At 44.2% G+C, this 16,374-nt stretch overlaps 1 protein-coding gene across 2 annotated transcripts in view; it reads right to left on the bottom strand.

Annotated features, from left to right (window-relative positions):
- Runx1 (runt-related transcription factor 1) overlaps positions 1-16,374 on the bottom strand; it is a 234,005-nt gene that overhangs the window by 49,280 nt on the left and 168,351 nt on the right. For both annotated transcript variants that reach the window (XM_005375710.2, XM_005375708.2), the window contains exon 5: positions 11,068-11,172. In XM_005375710.2, the coding sequence (XP_005375767.1) occupies positions 11,068-11,172 (105 nt within the window). The remainder of the gene's footprint in view (positions 1-11,067; positions 11,173-16,374) is intronic.

The raw sequence follows: 16,374 nt of genomic DNA on the forward strand, positions 1-16,374 counted from the left end.
GTTTGGCACAGTAAACCACAGAAGGCCACAGCTCTTTCTGTCCAGGCCAGAAGACACTGCTTTCAAAACACAAATGTTCCTATAAACACAATATCCTACTTTTAGGAGCTGATAAAAATCTTAAAAAATACCGATCTCTGCCTCTACAGATGAGAAACTGAGTTCTAAGGGGAGACGTGAGCTGCTGAGCCCAGGGAGGCGCTCTCTGGCCAGTGCACCTTCCACCAGGGCTGCGTTTCCTTTGCCCAGGGCTCAGGATTCCTTTAAGTTCACAGCAGCTCCCAGAACAGCCCAGCCCTCCAGACTCAGATTTCAGCGGTTTCCAGTTTTTCTCCCCACACTCCAATGCCTATTTATTTTGAGACTGGCTGAATCACCCAAGGAGGAGAAGAGATTTCTCTGATCTCGCCCTGGCTGGGCAGGCGGCCTGTGTGTCAGCAAATGAACCTGACAGTGAGCTGGGCCTTGCAAGAGTCTCACTCCCAAGCAGCTGCAGTTTTTGAAACTGGCAACAGGGCTCAAGGGTATAGCATTTCATCTCCCTGAAACCTAATCCAGAAATCTCAGGCAGCCCCATATATAACAAGCCACGGCGGGGGGAAACAAGGCTGGAGGTCCCAGCAAGCAGCGCTGTGATCCCGCCCTGTGCGCTACTGTTCCCAAACCTCTGGCCGTGCACGTCGTTGAAGGAACATGGGATAATAACATCTGGAGGAGAAAAACTGTTTTTGGTTTTGGAAAAGATAAAAATATATTCAAATAAAACTCAGCTCTCAGCTGTTTGCCAAGGTTGCATTCTTTGCTTCCCACATTTTTAAAAGGTAGGTGGACATAGGCAAAGGATACAGTAAGATATTCTAATGGCCCAAGGCAAAATTTCTGAATGTATAGATTCACAGTGCTGGCTGATTTAAATGTCTTTCTTCACTGTGATTTTCCTCTTAAGGACCTTGAAGGACACAGCGAAATGAAATCTATCTTCAAGAAACCAATCATTATTTTACTTAATACCCCTAAGGTTTTTCTATAATACATGCAAAATGGTAATTTTTTTTTCTATTATAATTTTCAATTATTTAACACACATTTCTATTGTCTAGAAGATGGATGGTTAAAAGCACACTTTGATAATAGTATCACAATTCATACAAAACAATCCTATGTAGTGGACAGACCTGTATTATTGTCATCATTTTATTATTTTCATTTTATAGATGACTTAGTGGAAGCTTCTAGATGCTAGAAAACTTGGAAAATCACACTTCAGCCTATGTGCTTAATTTTCAGTTAAAAATGGAACTGTGCTTTGATAAAACCTTTAACTATTTGGAAAAAGCCCACTTCTTCCCCAAAGAACCTGGGCAATATGGCTAAGGTGGTTGTGCGTTGTGAGAAATGGATTTATTGAAGTTTGTTCAGCATTTCAGCATTTGGAGTTACTAATAGATTGGAAGGAAAAGGAGAAAAAAGCCCTTATTGTTCTACATCCTGAGGGCCAAATTCACCAGGTTTGGGTTTTCTTTCTTTCTTTTTTTTTTTCTTTTTTGAAAACTTGGCAGAGTCCTTGGGCAGAATTCCATTTGCTTTTCCTGGGTACATGGTATGGGACAGTATAAAAGGGACCTGCTGTGTCCCTGACATGTACTTTAGTAATACGAGGTACTATTTAGGGAGACATCTGTGCCCAGCACTAGGCTGTGTCCTCAGATGTATTACTTCATTCACTCTGTACAAGAAATCCCTAGACAGGGATGCCATCTTCCTGGCTTTACACTTGAGGAGCAGGGATTGAGGTGGGGGTGGAGTCCGTGCAGTCACCATGGAGAGCAAACTTTCACATTTGGGCTGTCAGTCCCCATCTCAGCTTGCCTTTTGGTCTGTCTCATTTAATTATCACTTCCCTGCTAGGTAAGCATCAGGAAGCCCATTCTACAGAGGGAGAAACTAAAACACACCACTGGTAAGTAGCAGGAATCAGCCCTGAAGTCAGGTTTGGTTTCAATCTATCTCATTCCCTGCAGCTCACTGGGATCCCCTGTGCAATCTGGCTTATTTCTGAAATGCTGGGGCTCTTCCCTGAAAACAGTGTCAGGTAAGAGCAAAAGATGTTACTGCATATTTCTCCTTAAAATGAATGAATTAGAAATATCATACAGCCACTCAAAGGTAATTAAAATTAAAGAGATACCGGGAACGAATCTAATAGGGCCATAACCTTATATAGTACTTAAGAACCCACTTATTTCAAATATTTACTTTTTATCTTGAATGCTCAGAAGATGACTTATAAGTCATAGTGAATGAAAATAAAAATGAAATCAAGTAAATAAAATATTAAATGTTCAACATGGCAGTACAGAAAAACACACTTGAATGATTTTGATAGCAGTGCAAGCTTTAGTCAATACTCACTTTAACGGAACCTGAGTACGATTATGTGTAACCCACGGAAACACCAAATTAATGTATTGCCCGTAACTGACTTTATAGAGGTCTAGAGAGTTGACGAGTAGTACTATAGTGTTACTTTTTCAGAAAGGCAAACAGAAAGGAACTGTGTTAGAGTACTTAAAATTTCTTCTCCTACAGTGGCTTTAGCCTATAGAGGAATATCTAGAGTATTTGTTATTGATTATAGCAAACTTTCAACTTCCAAGTTGAAAAAGACCTTCCCATCCAACCAAATGCTGGTGCCCTGTGATGTGTCTGATGACACAGCTGTTACCATACACTTATTACACTTAACTCACCCCTCCCATAATTCCAACACTTTAGAGTTTATAGCCAAAAAAAAATTATTTTAAAAGAAAAGCCTACGGAAAGAACAGAACTTGTAAATTGTACATTAGCTCAGCTGAACTTAAACACAGAGGGAGGATAAAGGGAGGTGGGTTTTACTTATGTAAGCAAAACTTCTGGAAATATTTCTTTTTTCTTTTGTTTTGGTGGAAGTGGCGGGGTTCTGAGAGATCCACTATACCAACTGCTTGCTAATGCCTTTCCTCCACGCACGGCTTACAGGAAAAAACCCCAAGCCTTTGGGAAAACACAAGGAGAGTTTTTACAAAATGAAAAATGAACAGCAACTAGCGGATGAAAATAATCAAAATCCACCTGAAAGCAGGGAGTCAGATGCATTATAATGCACTGCGGTGCTATGCTGTCAACCACAGTCCATTAGGAGCCTGTGAGGCCACGTGTCCCCATGGGAGATACACATACAGCTGCGGCACCTGACCATCAACCTGGAGGCCAAACCACAGAGCACACAATCAGCTGCCACACACACTCCCTGGTGCCGCACATCCACTTGGGAAACTCAAAGTGTGGCTGAGCAAGCTTCTGTGCCTAAGAGGCCGCAATGTGGCTAGAGACCCAGGCACCCTCGGGAGATAAACTGTGAGCGCCACATCTGAGGACTGAACCAACCTCCGATTAAAACTACTTGAAAAGCATGTAGAGACTTCTTTTCTTATCCTTGTCCCTTAAAACATATGTAATATAACAACTATTTATATTGTATTAACACTATGTTAGGTATTATAAGTAATCTAGAGACGATCTCAAGTATATGGGAAGACACGCGCAAATACTATACCATTAGCTATGGAGAATTTGACGATGGCAGATTTTGACATCTGGGAGGGATCCTAAAACCAATCTGAAGATGTTTTACAAGAATCATGTTTTTTTTTTTTTTTCCTACAAAGGAAGAGTAAGAGACCTTGCCTCAGCTATATGTACATATTGATATACCTCAAGTACCAACTTTTTTTTCTTTTTCTTTTTCCTTTTTCCTTTTTTCTTTGTCTTTTTGAGACAGGGTCTTGCTATGCAGTCAGGCTGGCCTTGAGCTCACTTTGAAATGCAGGCTGGTCTCGAACCTGCAATGATCCTCCTGCCTCAGCCTCCTGAGTGCTGGGATTACAGGGTTGCGTCACCATGCCCGACCTACCAAGTACCAACTTTTGATGCTACTGTGGCATGATTTTTCCCTGCGTTTTCCACCAAGGGCAGTGTTTGAGGGGAAGCCCATTTTACCCATTAGGGACTTAGGGACAGTGCCCAGAGTATTTCAAATGTCCAGCAGTGCCAGAAAAGAAAAGTTTTATAGGGTCTAAATCCCAAACAACTAAAACAAAAAAACTCAAAAAATATAAATGTTTAATAAAAATGCAACATTATGGCAACTTCATGAATTTTTAAATTTAAGCTTCACAGCCTTTTTTTTGTTTATGGAGTTTTCTCATTTCCAAAAGAATTCCAAGACTAAACACAAATCATAGCTGACCTCTTTCAATACTTGCCATGTGCCAGACAGGGTTCTGAGCGAGCCACAGAGGCTGAGGCATTTAGCTCCCCAACCCCGTGATATTCGGATGGCCACTGCCCCTGTTTTACAAAGCCTTGCTGCAGACACCTACCCAGGTATTGGCACCCCAGAATCAGCAAGTGCAAATATGGGAACTCAACTTCTGGTCAAAATCCCGTGTTGATGGCACAGAAATCAGGGCCACAGGAAATGAAATGAGTTACTCATAGCCAGAGAATTTCAAAAACAAATTACAAAGCTCTTTCAAAACTTTACAGAAAAAAAAAAAAAAAAAAGATACTTAATGCAGAACCCGGGTGCGTGGGGATGTGTCTGCTGGGATGTGGGGTGGCATCCCCCGGGAAGGAGGCTGGGGAGTCATGGTCTGTGAAGGCCGCATTTGTGAGGAACCTGTGGCTCTCTTTTGCCGACAATATTCTGTTACCCCTTTTGAGTGGGAACTAATTTAGAGATTATCTCGTCCCATTGCTTAGTTCGACCAAAGAGGAAAATGAGGACTAAAGTACTTAAGATAATTGCCGAAGTTCACACCCACAGGTCTGGTGGCGCCAGTGTGAAAACCCATGTCCCTGAGTTCGGGATCCATAAATCTTTTCACACATTTTAAGATTAAGAAACGGAAGCCTAAATGCAGATAGGCACCCCCTCCCCCTTTTTGGCATATCATATAATAAACTCTAACAAGTGCGGTATGTTAGTTTCGATCTCAGCTTCACTGGCATGGTATTCGTAATACTGATACGGTTTTGCAATGATGTACATGGAAAGAGAAAGTCGAAGTGTTGGTTTAGGTTTCATTCCGTGTTTCTTCGTCCCTCTCTCATGCTCCCTGCATTAGCTCATTTATTTCTTTGGGTATTTACTTGTACCTGAAAGGCACTCTGCTTTGCTTCCTGCCTATAGCAATGCAAATGCCGTTGAAAAATTCTCAGTGGCTTCTTGGTAGTTACTGACTGGGAGTCAGATCAAGTGGGTTATTGCAGCTTCCAAGGGCAGAAGCCTGTGCCTTTCTGTGTGCTCTCACATTCTCGTTTGTCCCAGAGACCCTTCCAGACCTTAGCCTTGAACTACAAAAATAATAAACAGGAAAGGAATCTAAAATGTGTTGGAACCCCTTAGGCATGATTGCTATTAATGCTTTAAAAACTGCCTTTGCTAAGTCTTCAGGGTGTTGGGGAGCTTAGCACAGAGGAAATTAAGTATCAGCTTGAAGGTCCCCCAGAATTCCCACCTTAGTTGGAAGCTTTTTACGGGAGGGGGTCCATATGAATAAATAGAACATCTTTCTAGGGGCTGGGGATTTAGCTCAGCCGCAAAGCGCCTGCCTGGTAAGCGCAAGGTCGTGAGTTCGGGTACCGGAGAAAAACAAAAACAAAAACAAAAAAAACCAAAGAAACATCTTTCTCCTCTCTGACCCTCTGTTTACCTCCTACTCTGTGCTTGGATAGGAGGGGTGGAAGAATCATTTTGTGGGTGAGGATTTCACCCAGACACAACCCACATTCAAATCTGATATTTGAGAACCCCAAGGAAAGAGGGAATACATAGATCATCATTCATTATCCAGGAGACGTGCTTGAAGGAATTCCCCAGAAGCAATGAGATTGCGGACTGGAAATCACAATCCTGAGATTGCAGATCTATAAACCTGTCTGATATTTCAACAACCATTTGGGAGCAAAGAGTGCCACGAAATCATCGATTAACGGGGGACCCAGCCCAGACAGCTGACCTCGTGGTCACTTTTGTCACCTTACTCACCTGTCCTGCATGCCAACATAGGAGTGAAGGGTTCATGTTATGTGCTGCCTGTGGTTTAGGTCCGCATTGCTGCCAGGTCTCCAAGCAGACCGTGGTGACATGCAGCACCAACTGATGACACGTATGACCCTCGATGTAATGACTCTACTAGGGATTTTCTTTGGAGAACTTCACTCCAGCCTTGCCTGGAGGAAGACACTGATTCTTCCAGTCGTTACAAAAGCTACAGGCTTTTGCTTTCACAAGGAAAACCATATGTGAACCAGACCTGTATTACTCTCCTAGTTTATCAGTAAAAAATACAGGAATCTGTATCTCTTAGCAAAATATACAGGAATTAACAGTACAATGAATCTCAAATACTAGCAGAGTTCTCAGAAACAGACATCAGCTGGAATCTGTAGATTCCAATGCCGGGACTGTTTAATTTCAATTCTGGCTTACTAATTGGGTGACCATGGATAAATCACTCAATTTCTTTCTGTTTTATTTTTTTTTTACTCATTCTTTCAAAGATTGTATAAGTTAATATGGCTGAAGCAATTTGGTATTGGTCAAACAACATTTTCTAATGCTAGCTTATTATTTTTAGGTATTTTTATTAGGAAGAAAAAATAACTTTTGCAAAAGGAAACTCTACTTAATAATAAGAATAATCCAGGGCTAGGGATATAGCTCAGGAGCACAGCATCCTGCTTGGCAAGCGCAAGGTCCTGAGTTTGATTCCCGGTACCAAACAAACAAACAAACAAACAAAAATAATCCATAAACACAGTCATCCCACACATTTCTGACAATTTTGATTTCTTAAGTATTTTAAAGTCCACAATCACTATAAATTTGCAGGTACCTTTCAGGTGTTTCTTCATTTGAAACATATTTGTCATATACAGAGACCTCATTTCAGATCTATATATAATAGTTTTGCTACTTTCTTTCAATGTCAAACTGTATTTGTGTGATATAATCTTGACAAAGTACTTAGAAAAACAACTGCGCAATGAAGCGTTGGTCCTTTTGGTTGACCCATTTTAACTACAACTCTCTACACAGAGGACTAGTCGGCATGAAGACTACTATCCTGGAAAGTTCTCCAGAGCTGTACGGGAGGGCTTCACCTTGGCATCCCTTACCGCGCACCTCAAGAGCTCAAGCAGAGCACAGTGACTATGGACTCCTTTCCCCCAGGGCACAAGCTGCCCCAGAAAATAGCCAATATGTGTTTTATTGACCTTTTTGAATTTCAATGAGGTTTCTCAATGTTCCCGATGTAATGGGTACCTGACCAGACAGGTAACAGTTGCTCAAGCCAAACCATCAGGTAGCTCCCTACCTGTTCGCTCTCCTCAACCTTCTCTCTACAAAATATCTTCCTCTATCTCACTGAGCCAAGTTCGCCATTCAAATTATTTTATGAACTAACTGTGCTTTGGTATTTCAGTATTAGGACAGAGCCACCTGAATTACACACACCGAGGCTAAACGCTGGAGTGTTTGTCTCCATTTGATCTCCAGAAATACAAGAACTACATAAAACAACACTCAGTAGGTTTTTGGGAAAATTCCTTTTACTGTATCTTTCATGCTTAACAAGCTACTAAGTTTTCTACCTATTAACTGAGAACAGACCTCTTTGCTGCTTGCAGGAGCAAATTCTGGACAGAGAGTATCTTTGGACAGCTCTCTTTCTTAATAATAAATTGAATTCTACAACAATTACTAATTTCTGTACTAGTCTGAGATGTTTTAAAAAAAATTCCCATCGAATGCAGGAAAAAAATTCCAAGTTTTGACTTACTAAGTGGCAGGTCAGTTGGTGTAAAAGAGCAAGTCATCATCTGAAACAAAACATACTTAATTTTCTTTGGAATACACTTTTACTATGACCTCACCACCGAAGACCATCTAAGAGGGTAGGGAACATCAATTTTTCCTATGGGCACAACCAGCAGATGGGGTGAGGAAGTTTTTTATTCTTAGTCCTTCGTTTAGGGCTGATTATAGCTGAAGCATAAGACAGTGTGCCGTGAATAAAGAGACAGATAAATGGACAGGTAGACAGGAGGACAGGACAGGTTAGTCTAGATGGGGTATCAGAACTCCTCATTCTATTTCTGACTTCTCCACAGCAATCTTTTTAGACCATTTATTTCTCTGGGTTACTTTTCCTTATCTTTGAGTGCTTATCCTGATGACTCTTTCAGGTCCCTTCTAGCTCTCAGAGTCTTTCATTTCATGAAACAAGAGAACTCTATAACGCTACTCAACTTAGCAGTGCCAGAGCCATTTTGCCAAAATTTCCCAGAGTTCATAGCTCCATCATCATGGAGGAGACAAGGGAGGTCTCTAACACAGAGACTAATACCACTTGGTGCCCCATTGTGCATTTAGGGTCCCCCTTACCATGGTGTTGGAGAGATTGTGAGCAGAGCTCCACCAGAAAGAAGTCCCCAGCTTGAATGAAGACGTTCAGATAAGAAAGAGAAAACGTGGGGCCGGGGATAAAGCTCAGCGGCACAAGCACCTGCCTGGCAAGCGCAAGGTCCTGAGTTTGATTCCTGGTACCAAAAAAAAAAAAAAAAAAAAAAAAAAAAAAGAAAGAAAGAGAAAACATGGACAAAAACTAGCAGTGATGGCTCCCCAGCTCCATAGGTGAAAGAAAAGCTAGCAGGTCCCAAGTTGCCCTAGGAGCCTGCTAGCATTCAGCTTTTTTCTACAAGTTTCTTGTGAAACATGAGACAATCTACCTGGGGCTATAAACACTTCTGTATATCACACTTCTTATTTCTGCACATTTAGCTTTTCCCTATACCCCAAATCCACTTGGCAGGAAAGACTCCGAGGCGAATCTCCTGGGTCTGTCAAAGGGCCTTTCTCCTAACGACGGGTTCCTTAAGTTATAAAACAGCAGGGGCCTTGTACACTGTGTGTCCAGGCAGCCCATTACAATCACCAAGACACATTTTTCCCTTCTAACTGCCGGTTCTTAAAAGCCAGAGCAGCCACCATTTGTTTTTTGAAGCTCACCCACCTCATCAGTTCTTTGAATTTTACAGGAAATGCTGGCAGTGAGGCAAACACTGGTCTTTTCTACACCTCAGAGAATAACGGAAGTAGAGGGCGAACTGGGTCCCCTGGTTTAAGATTCTTCCTCAGCCAGGCCGGCCTCTGAATTGCCCAAGAGATGCCTGCTGCGGCTGTTTTAAAGTTAGTGGCTGTACAGCCCCTGAGATGCACCTTTCTCTGAGTATGCTTGCTTCTTCTCTGGTGCTCTGTGGACAGCTATGGCCCACTGGTTTTGGTGTCCCGTTTAATGCAAAGCTGATGTGACACTTTAGTTAGCCACTCCTACTCTGTTCACCTAGGAAGTGCCGTGGAGGTTCCTGGGCTGTGTGACACGGTTGGAGGCCTGGGTCTTTGGTCTGCTTTCCACATATAAAGAGGATCATGGGTATGAACAAGGCCTAGGCTTCCCTGAGTCTGCGCATGGCTGCAAAGTTTCAATCGGCTTAATGAGAAAGAGCTGGAGGCCTCCAGGGAGAGACAGGAGTCAGCTATGGAGCACACTGCTGAGCACAGCAAACGGAGGCAAGGGGACCCAGCTGTGGAACACCATGTCCTGGGTGCTATCCCTGGTGGGCATGGGAGCTCTCTGTGAGATCTACCCACTCAGGAGCACTGGAAAGTGAAGGGAATGGTTCTGACAGATGGTCCAGATATGGAGGTTTTGGTCAGGACTTCAGGAGAGGCTGCTACTAGCTGCCATGATCATTGGATGGCTCTATAGAGAACTGCACACCAGAGGGCTACCTTAGAGCCTCACAGAAACCATCACACTGAGGCGGTCATCTGGAGAAGACTGGGCCCCAAGGGCTACCGTAGAGTCCCACAGAACCATCATATTGAGAAGGTCATATGGAGCGGACTGTGCAGAGATACGGGGTGGGACCCTCCACCGAAGGGCGCCATCATTTCCTGAGCTTGTACTCTATACCCACAGCATCATTTCATTTGATCTTATAAGAAAGCTCTCATTATTATCCCCATTTTACAGAAGAAGAAACTGAAGTCCAGAGAAACCTTGAAACTTGTTGAAGCCTGAGTTTCTCATTCGGCCCTAAAGCTTTTATATTCTCATTCCATTCCACCCCTACCCCCTGGCATGACCGCTTCTAATGACAGGAGGAAGCCCACTTTTCAATCTGCCAAATCCTCCAGTCTCTGAGAAGAGAGAGCACTCACTTCCCACTTGGGACCTGGCATGGTTTGGAGCACGCGGGTGCTGGGCCCAGGCTGTAGCTGGCCCACAGACCTGGATCCGTAGCCCGGCCTCAGCTCCTGGGCAGGGTGTGGCTCTGGAAGAGAGTGTTACTCTTGTGTTTACTCAAAAATAGTCATTAAGTCACTGTGAAGACATCTTTTCGGCAGACTAAACAACCCAACTCCTTTTTTAAAAGCTTTCCCCACAGGAGCTGTTTTTTCGGTCCGGTCTTTCTATATTTACTGGTTTCCCCCAGGCACTTTTCTACCCCTCCATTCTCTATTTTAAACAATTCTGTAATGAGAGTTTGTACCAGAGAAAGAAAAGGAAAATATTCATAGTTTTCATCTCTAGCCTTAACAAATTAATAAAAGTCTCGCATGGATGGTGATCAGCCCCCTGTAGCCACTCAGATCCTCAGGCCGTTTTTTGGCCACCTTTGTGCCTGGTCAGTATCCATTCCCTGTTTGTTTCTAATCCTGTTGAACCTCATTATGCATTTCACAGACTACTCCTGGGTCTCACGCAGCCCCAAAACAGTTCTAACATGCACCTGAGTCAGGCTAGCTTCCTTGTGACCTCTAAGAGGATGTTCAAAAAGAGCCCGGTGCCCAGAGACAACCTTTGAGGAATAAGAATGCTGACAATAAACTTCCTTCTCCCCGCAGGGGCCTGAATCCCGCTGGGGAAGAGGCTTGGAGGGGTCACTTACTCCGAGGTTCTCGGGGTCCATCCACTGTGATTTTGATGGCTCTGTGGTAGGTGGCAACTTGCGGAGGGTTTGTGAAGACGGTGATGGTCAGAGTGAAGCTCTTCCCTGTTGGGACACAAAACAAAGCAAAAATGAACAAGGGGACGGCTTGAACCCATCTGTTGGGTAATGAAGTGATCGTTAACTTATGCTTTCCAGCTCTCCAATAGGCAAGGTGACAGGGCTTCAGCATGTTCTTGGTGTCCCATTACTGCCTGGAGTCTGGCTTTGCTAACATTCTGGAATGTATACCGATGCTATTTCACTGTTTGACACTTCTCTTATTCATATGGATTTAACTCAATCACCAACAACCAATAGGCGCAAGGGAGACTTGAATTTATTTTCTTCTGAATCAAGACTCCAGAGAATCCTGAGTCAGACTGGTAGCCACCTACTCCCTGGCCCCCCATCTCTCCCCCTTCCTCCCATAAAATTTTATTTTATAAAATCAAGGCAAAGAGATTATATTTTATAAAAAATCAAGGCAAAGAGAAATGAAGCCATATCCATCTTTCTCCCTTGAATATTGTCCATACTTCTGAGGATTAGAAATTGTACAATTTCTAAGTTTGAGGACATGCTAAATTAGAATAATTATCTATCTTTTGAAAATACTGATTGTTGGTTGAGTTTAAATATTATTTATAAATACCAGTTGTTATCAGAGGCGCTCGTAATTGGCCAGACTGAAATTTTTGGTGAATGGACTTAACCACAGACATGTAACGGACAGACTAAGATTTAATAATTACTATTAATATAAATATGTACCCAGGTGACCATGTAAATATTTTACATATGCTTATGAAAGGTGAGCTCACCTTTCTTGCCTCAGCTTGACAATTTCAATACATTTCTTCTTGACCAAGGCTCTGAGGATGGATTCTGGGTTTGAATTCTGACTGACTGGTTTTCAGCAAGTCCCTTGATCTAGATCTCTCTAGGCCTCAGTCCTTTCCTGGAAGATGGATATGTGCAACTTTCCCTACCTTACAGACTTTTGGCAGAGATTAAATGAACTAATATGAATAGAAGCACTAAAATACCATCTGGTATTCAAAGTGTGTATGGGTGTTCATTCACGACACCTCTTTTCTCAAAGTTCTATAGTGGGATCATAATATTTGACTAAGTATGCTGTTACATCCTATATCTATATAGTTTTTCAAGCTATATGATTTCTTCTCTTAATCAAGAAGTATGAAATAAAACGCAAAATAACTGAAAAGAAAACAAACCATTGCCCATGCACTCCTATCTGGTCCAAAATTCATTTACTATTTTAAAACTCAATTCTCTTCCTTCCCTAAAATAGAAAGAACAGAATATTTTCAATTGTCTGTATGTTTTAATACAAAAGAAGGCCATGGAGAAATGTTCAATGAGAGTACAATCTTTGACCATAGTACGTCAATAATTCCTAATCATGGTAGGAAAACCCCCACCAAACAATCCGCAAGGATTTGTACTCATCTCTGAAAGTCTGTGATGAAAAGAATAGAAAGTTACTATCAGATGATCAAGACTGCTTTGTCTGGTATGGCTTTATAATCAAGGTCTTGAACGACCTGTATAACAGAACAGGTGAGAATGTATTCTGGGGAGTTGTAGTCCATGAGGCCAGAGTACTGGGGTACCAGGAGGCCCAGATTGGAAGTCTTCTGGTCCTGGAAGAATGGGTCCAGCTGGACTTCATGGATCTGCCAGCTTTGGACACGCTTTAGATGTCACCAGGAAACATTCCAGATGGGCTCCATCCCTGACCTGGAGCTGCTGTGGAAGGGTGGGCAGAAGAGACTTAGCTGGCCCACCGGGAGGGCATGTTGGTGTGGTGGCAGACACCCAGTTAGCTGTCCACTGCTGTGGTCAGTCTGGCTTTCTAACCACAGATGGAGGGGTGATGGCGGCCATAGCCCTGGAGCAGCTGCCAGCAGCATCCCTATGGCCAAATGCTGGTAAAGCAATATTCCCAGGTCTCACGGTCACCCATCTCTCTCATCAAGAACCTACGAGAATTGTATCTTGATCATCAATACTGAATCCTAGAGCTGGCTTCTAGAATCTTCTCCCTGGTAAGACCCCACCCCACCCACACTGCTTCTCCCTCCTCCCCAGCCTTGACTTGTGCTCATGAGCCAAGGCACTGTGACTTCAATCTTGGTTCTCCAGTATGCTACCAGCTGCCCAGGCCTTCTGGCCCGAGTGTCCCCTCTGTCAGAGTCCAGCTGATCCCTGTCACTTGTTCCTCAGGCAGCCTTTCTGGAGGGGACAGTCTGCTCTGTGACTTTCTGGGCACCCTGAGGAATCCTTTTACTTCTGATTAATTAGGATGTTGGTTTGGATGGGGTTTGTACCTGTCGAGGCCTAACTTCCCTGAGGGAAGAAGTCACATTCTGCATCCCAGAGTGTCCCTCACAGATGTGTGAGAAGGGGAAGGCAGGAGGGGACTCCAGGGCAGGAGAGAATTAAAATGGAAAACATAAAGTTCCTAAGACACCAGAACTGGATAGTGACATTGCCCAGCCCTTTGGAGGCCCAGGGCATATGTGTGCATGCATGTGCCTATGGGTGTGTGTATGCATATGTGTATGCATGTGTTCATACCTGTGTACACATGTACGTATGACTATATGGATGGCTGGGTGCATGTGTGCATGGGTGTGTATATACATGTGTGTATGCATGTGTTCATAGCTGTGTACACACATGCACACATGACTATATGGATGGTTGGTGCATGTGTGTATGGGTGCATGTGTATACATATGTGTATGCATGTGTTCATACCTGTGTACACACACATGCATGACTATAGGGATGGCTGGGTACATGTGAGTATGGGTGCATATGTATACATGTGTGTATGCATGTGTTCATACCTGCGTACACACATGCATGACTATATGGGTGGCTGGGTACATGTGTATACATGTGTATATGCATGTGTTCATACCTGTGTACACACACATGCATGACTATATGGATGGCTGTATACATGTGTGTATGTGTGCATGTGTATATATGTGTGGGTGCATGTGTTCATACTTATGTACACATGCATGCATGATTACATGGATGGCTGGGTACATGTGTGTATGGGTGCATATGTATACATATGTGGATGCATGTGTTCATACCTGTGTACACATGCATGCATGACTATATGGGTGACTGGGTACATGTGTGTATGGGTGCATGTGTATACATATGTGGATGCATGTGTTCATACCTGTGTACACATGCACGCATGACTATATGGGTGGCTGGGTGCATGTGTATGTGGGGTGGGAAGAGACAGAGAGAAACAGCAGGTTCTTCCAGCAAGAAGGGTTGGATTCCCATACAAGTGGTTTTACATCCCTGGGCTTCAGTTTCCCAATCTGCAAAGGCAGGAGGTAGGGAGGAGGCCTCCAAGATCACTGGCCACCCTGGGATGGCACCTTCTGTGGGTCTCACAGGGCTTCCTCTGTTGCCTCCAGCCTCAGCTTCGGAGATTTCACCACTACAGTGTATTCATGAATGACCACAAGCAGGGTGGCTTAAAACGGCGAAATTTGCTCTCATAGTTCTGGAGGCCACAAGTCCAAAATCTAGGTGCAGACTGAAACGCGCCCTCTCGGGGTGGGGGTCCTTCCCGGCTCTTTCTGGATTCTCGTCTCTCCCCAGACCTTGGCATCTGCAGCTTGCTGGCTCGGCACTCGGATCCCTGCATCTTCCTTCACAAGGCTGACTTCCTGCTCTGTGTCCCAGTCTCCGAATCTCCTCTCCTTGTGAGGATCAGGCATGAAATGTTTGTGTTCCTAGCACTGGTATTTTTAGGTCTATGTAGAATTTACAACTTTTCAAACACTTTCCCATGGATAATTTCATTTGGTCCTCACAACAGTCTCATGAAATAAACAACACAGATTCCATTGCTCTTAGGATGTGGCAAAGCTAAGGCCCAGAGAGGTTCAGTAATTTTCTCAAAGTCACACAGTACATGCACACATCAGTACTCCAGTCTCTTTACATTCGCTGATCTTTGCATTACCACTGATGTCTTAAATCTCTAAATGCAAACTCTGCAGCACTAGCACCAGGAACCCAAACTCATGGTGTTTCACCCATACTTGGCCACTGTCCCCTGAAAGTGACAACTGTCCCGGCGACTCTAATGTGTACAAATTGCCTTCGACAGCTGGGAGCCTGGGTTAGAGTTCAAAAGCAGTTTCTTCCTAGGCTGAGTCTGGCCTTTGGCAATTGAGCACGTGTGACGTGCTGTTGGTTAACCACAGATGAGCCTAGTTCACAGGGAAACTCAGCCGCTCAAGCGAATATTTGCAAAATCATTGCTCATCATCGTAATTCTTATTATTTTATGCTCATCATTTCAGATGTAGTCACAGGAGTTTCCAAAAACCCCAGCCAAAGCTACCTGATGGGGCATTTCCACCACACTACCCAGTTCACCCTGGGGGAGAGGATCTGTGGTCTTCCTCGTGATGGGCGCTGCGTACCCTCAAGTGCACAAACCTCTGTTTGTTATCTTGCAGGCAGAGATGGTATTCTTTTCTTACAGGGGAATGCGATGTTTTTCCACTGGGCTTCCTTCTTCCAGCCAGACCTGGCAGCAACCTTGACCATGGCGGGAAGGTAGCCACTGGGCCCGTCTGGCGAATGCTCTGCCCTCCACTTGCCCCAGCCCATCGCTGCTCAGACATGGCCCTGCTTAGCCAGCACCTGCAGAAGTCAGGGCTGTGCCCTGGAGCGCACGTGTCATTAACCAAATTCCCTCATTAAAATGACCTGTGGGCCTGGTATTTTAAGTACGTGGGTGTGGAAAGTGAAAGACTCTCAAGTGTTTTTCTCAGCAAGCTGCAACCGGAAGAGCAAGCAAGGCGTCAGAGGCAGGCACAAGAGAACAGGTCGGCTAAAGAACCCCAGCCCCACTCTGCAGGGCCAAGTGCAGGCACCCAGGAGCTGGACGGCCCAGTGAGAATTCACATTCATGGCTACAGCCTGGCCAGAGTCGCTGCCCTCCAGAAGGAGTAGGAGCTCAGGTAGTATGGCAGTGATCCCATGGCTGCCCCATGGGTGTCTCTGAGAGGTGTCAGCCCTTGGCTCCCGAGTGTCCGGCTGTGGGGTCACAGCTGCCCTGCATGAGGAGTTGGGGTGGAAGTTGCTGAGAAAGGGAGAGCACTGAGACAATCATTTGGCTCACAGAAACCTGGCAAAAGCCATCTGCAAAATGGAGGGCAATAACAGCCCTCCCAGCTCATGGCC

This window comes from Chinchilla lanigera, unplaced genomic scaffold (genome assembly GCF_000276665.1).
Source record: "Chinchilla lanigera isolate Chin_1 unplaced genomic scaffold, ChiLan1.0 scaffold00006, whole genome shotgun sequence".
In the NCBI taxonomy this organism is placed as follows: Eukaryota; Metazoa; Chordata; class Mammalia; order Rodentia; family Chinchillidae; genus Chinchilla; species Chinchilla lanigera.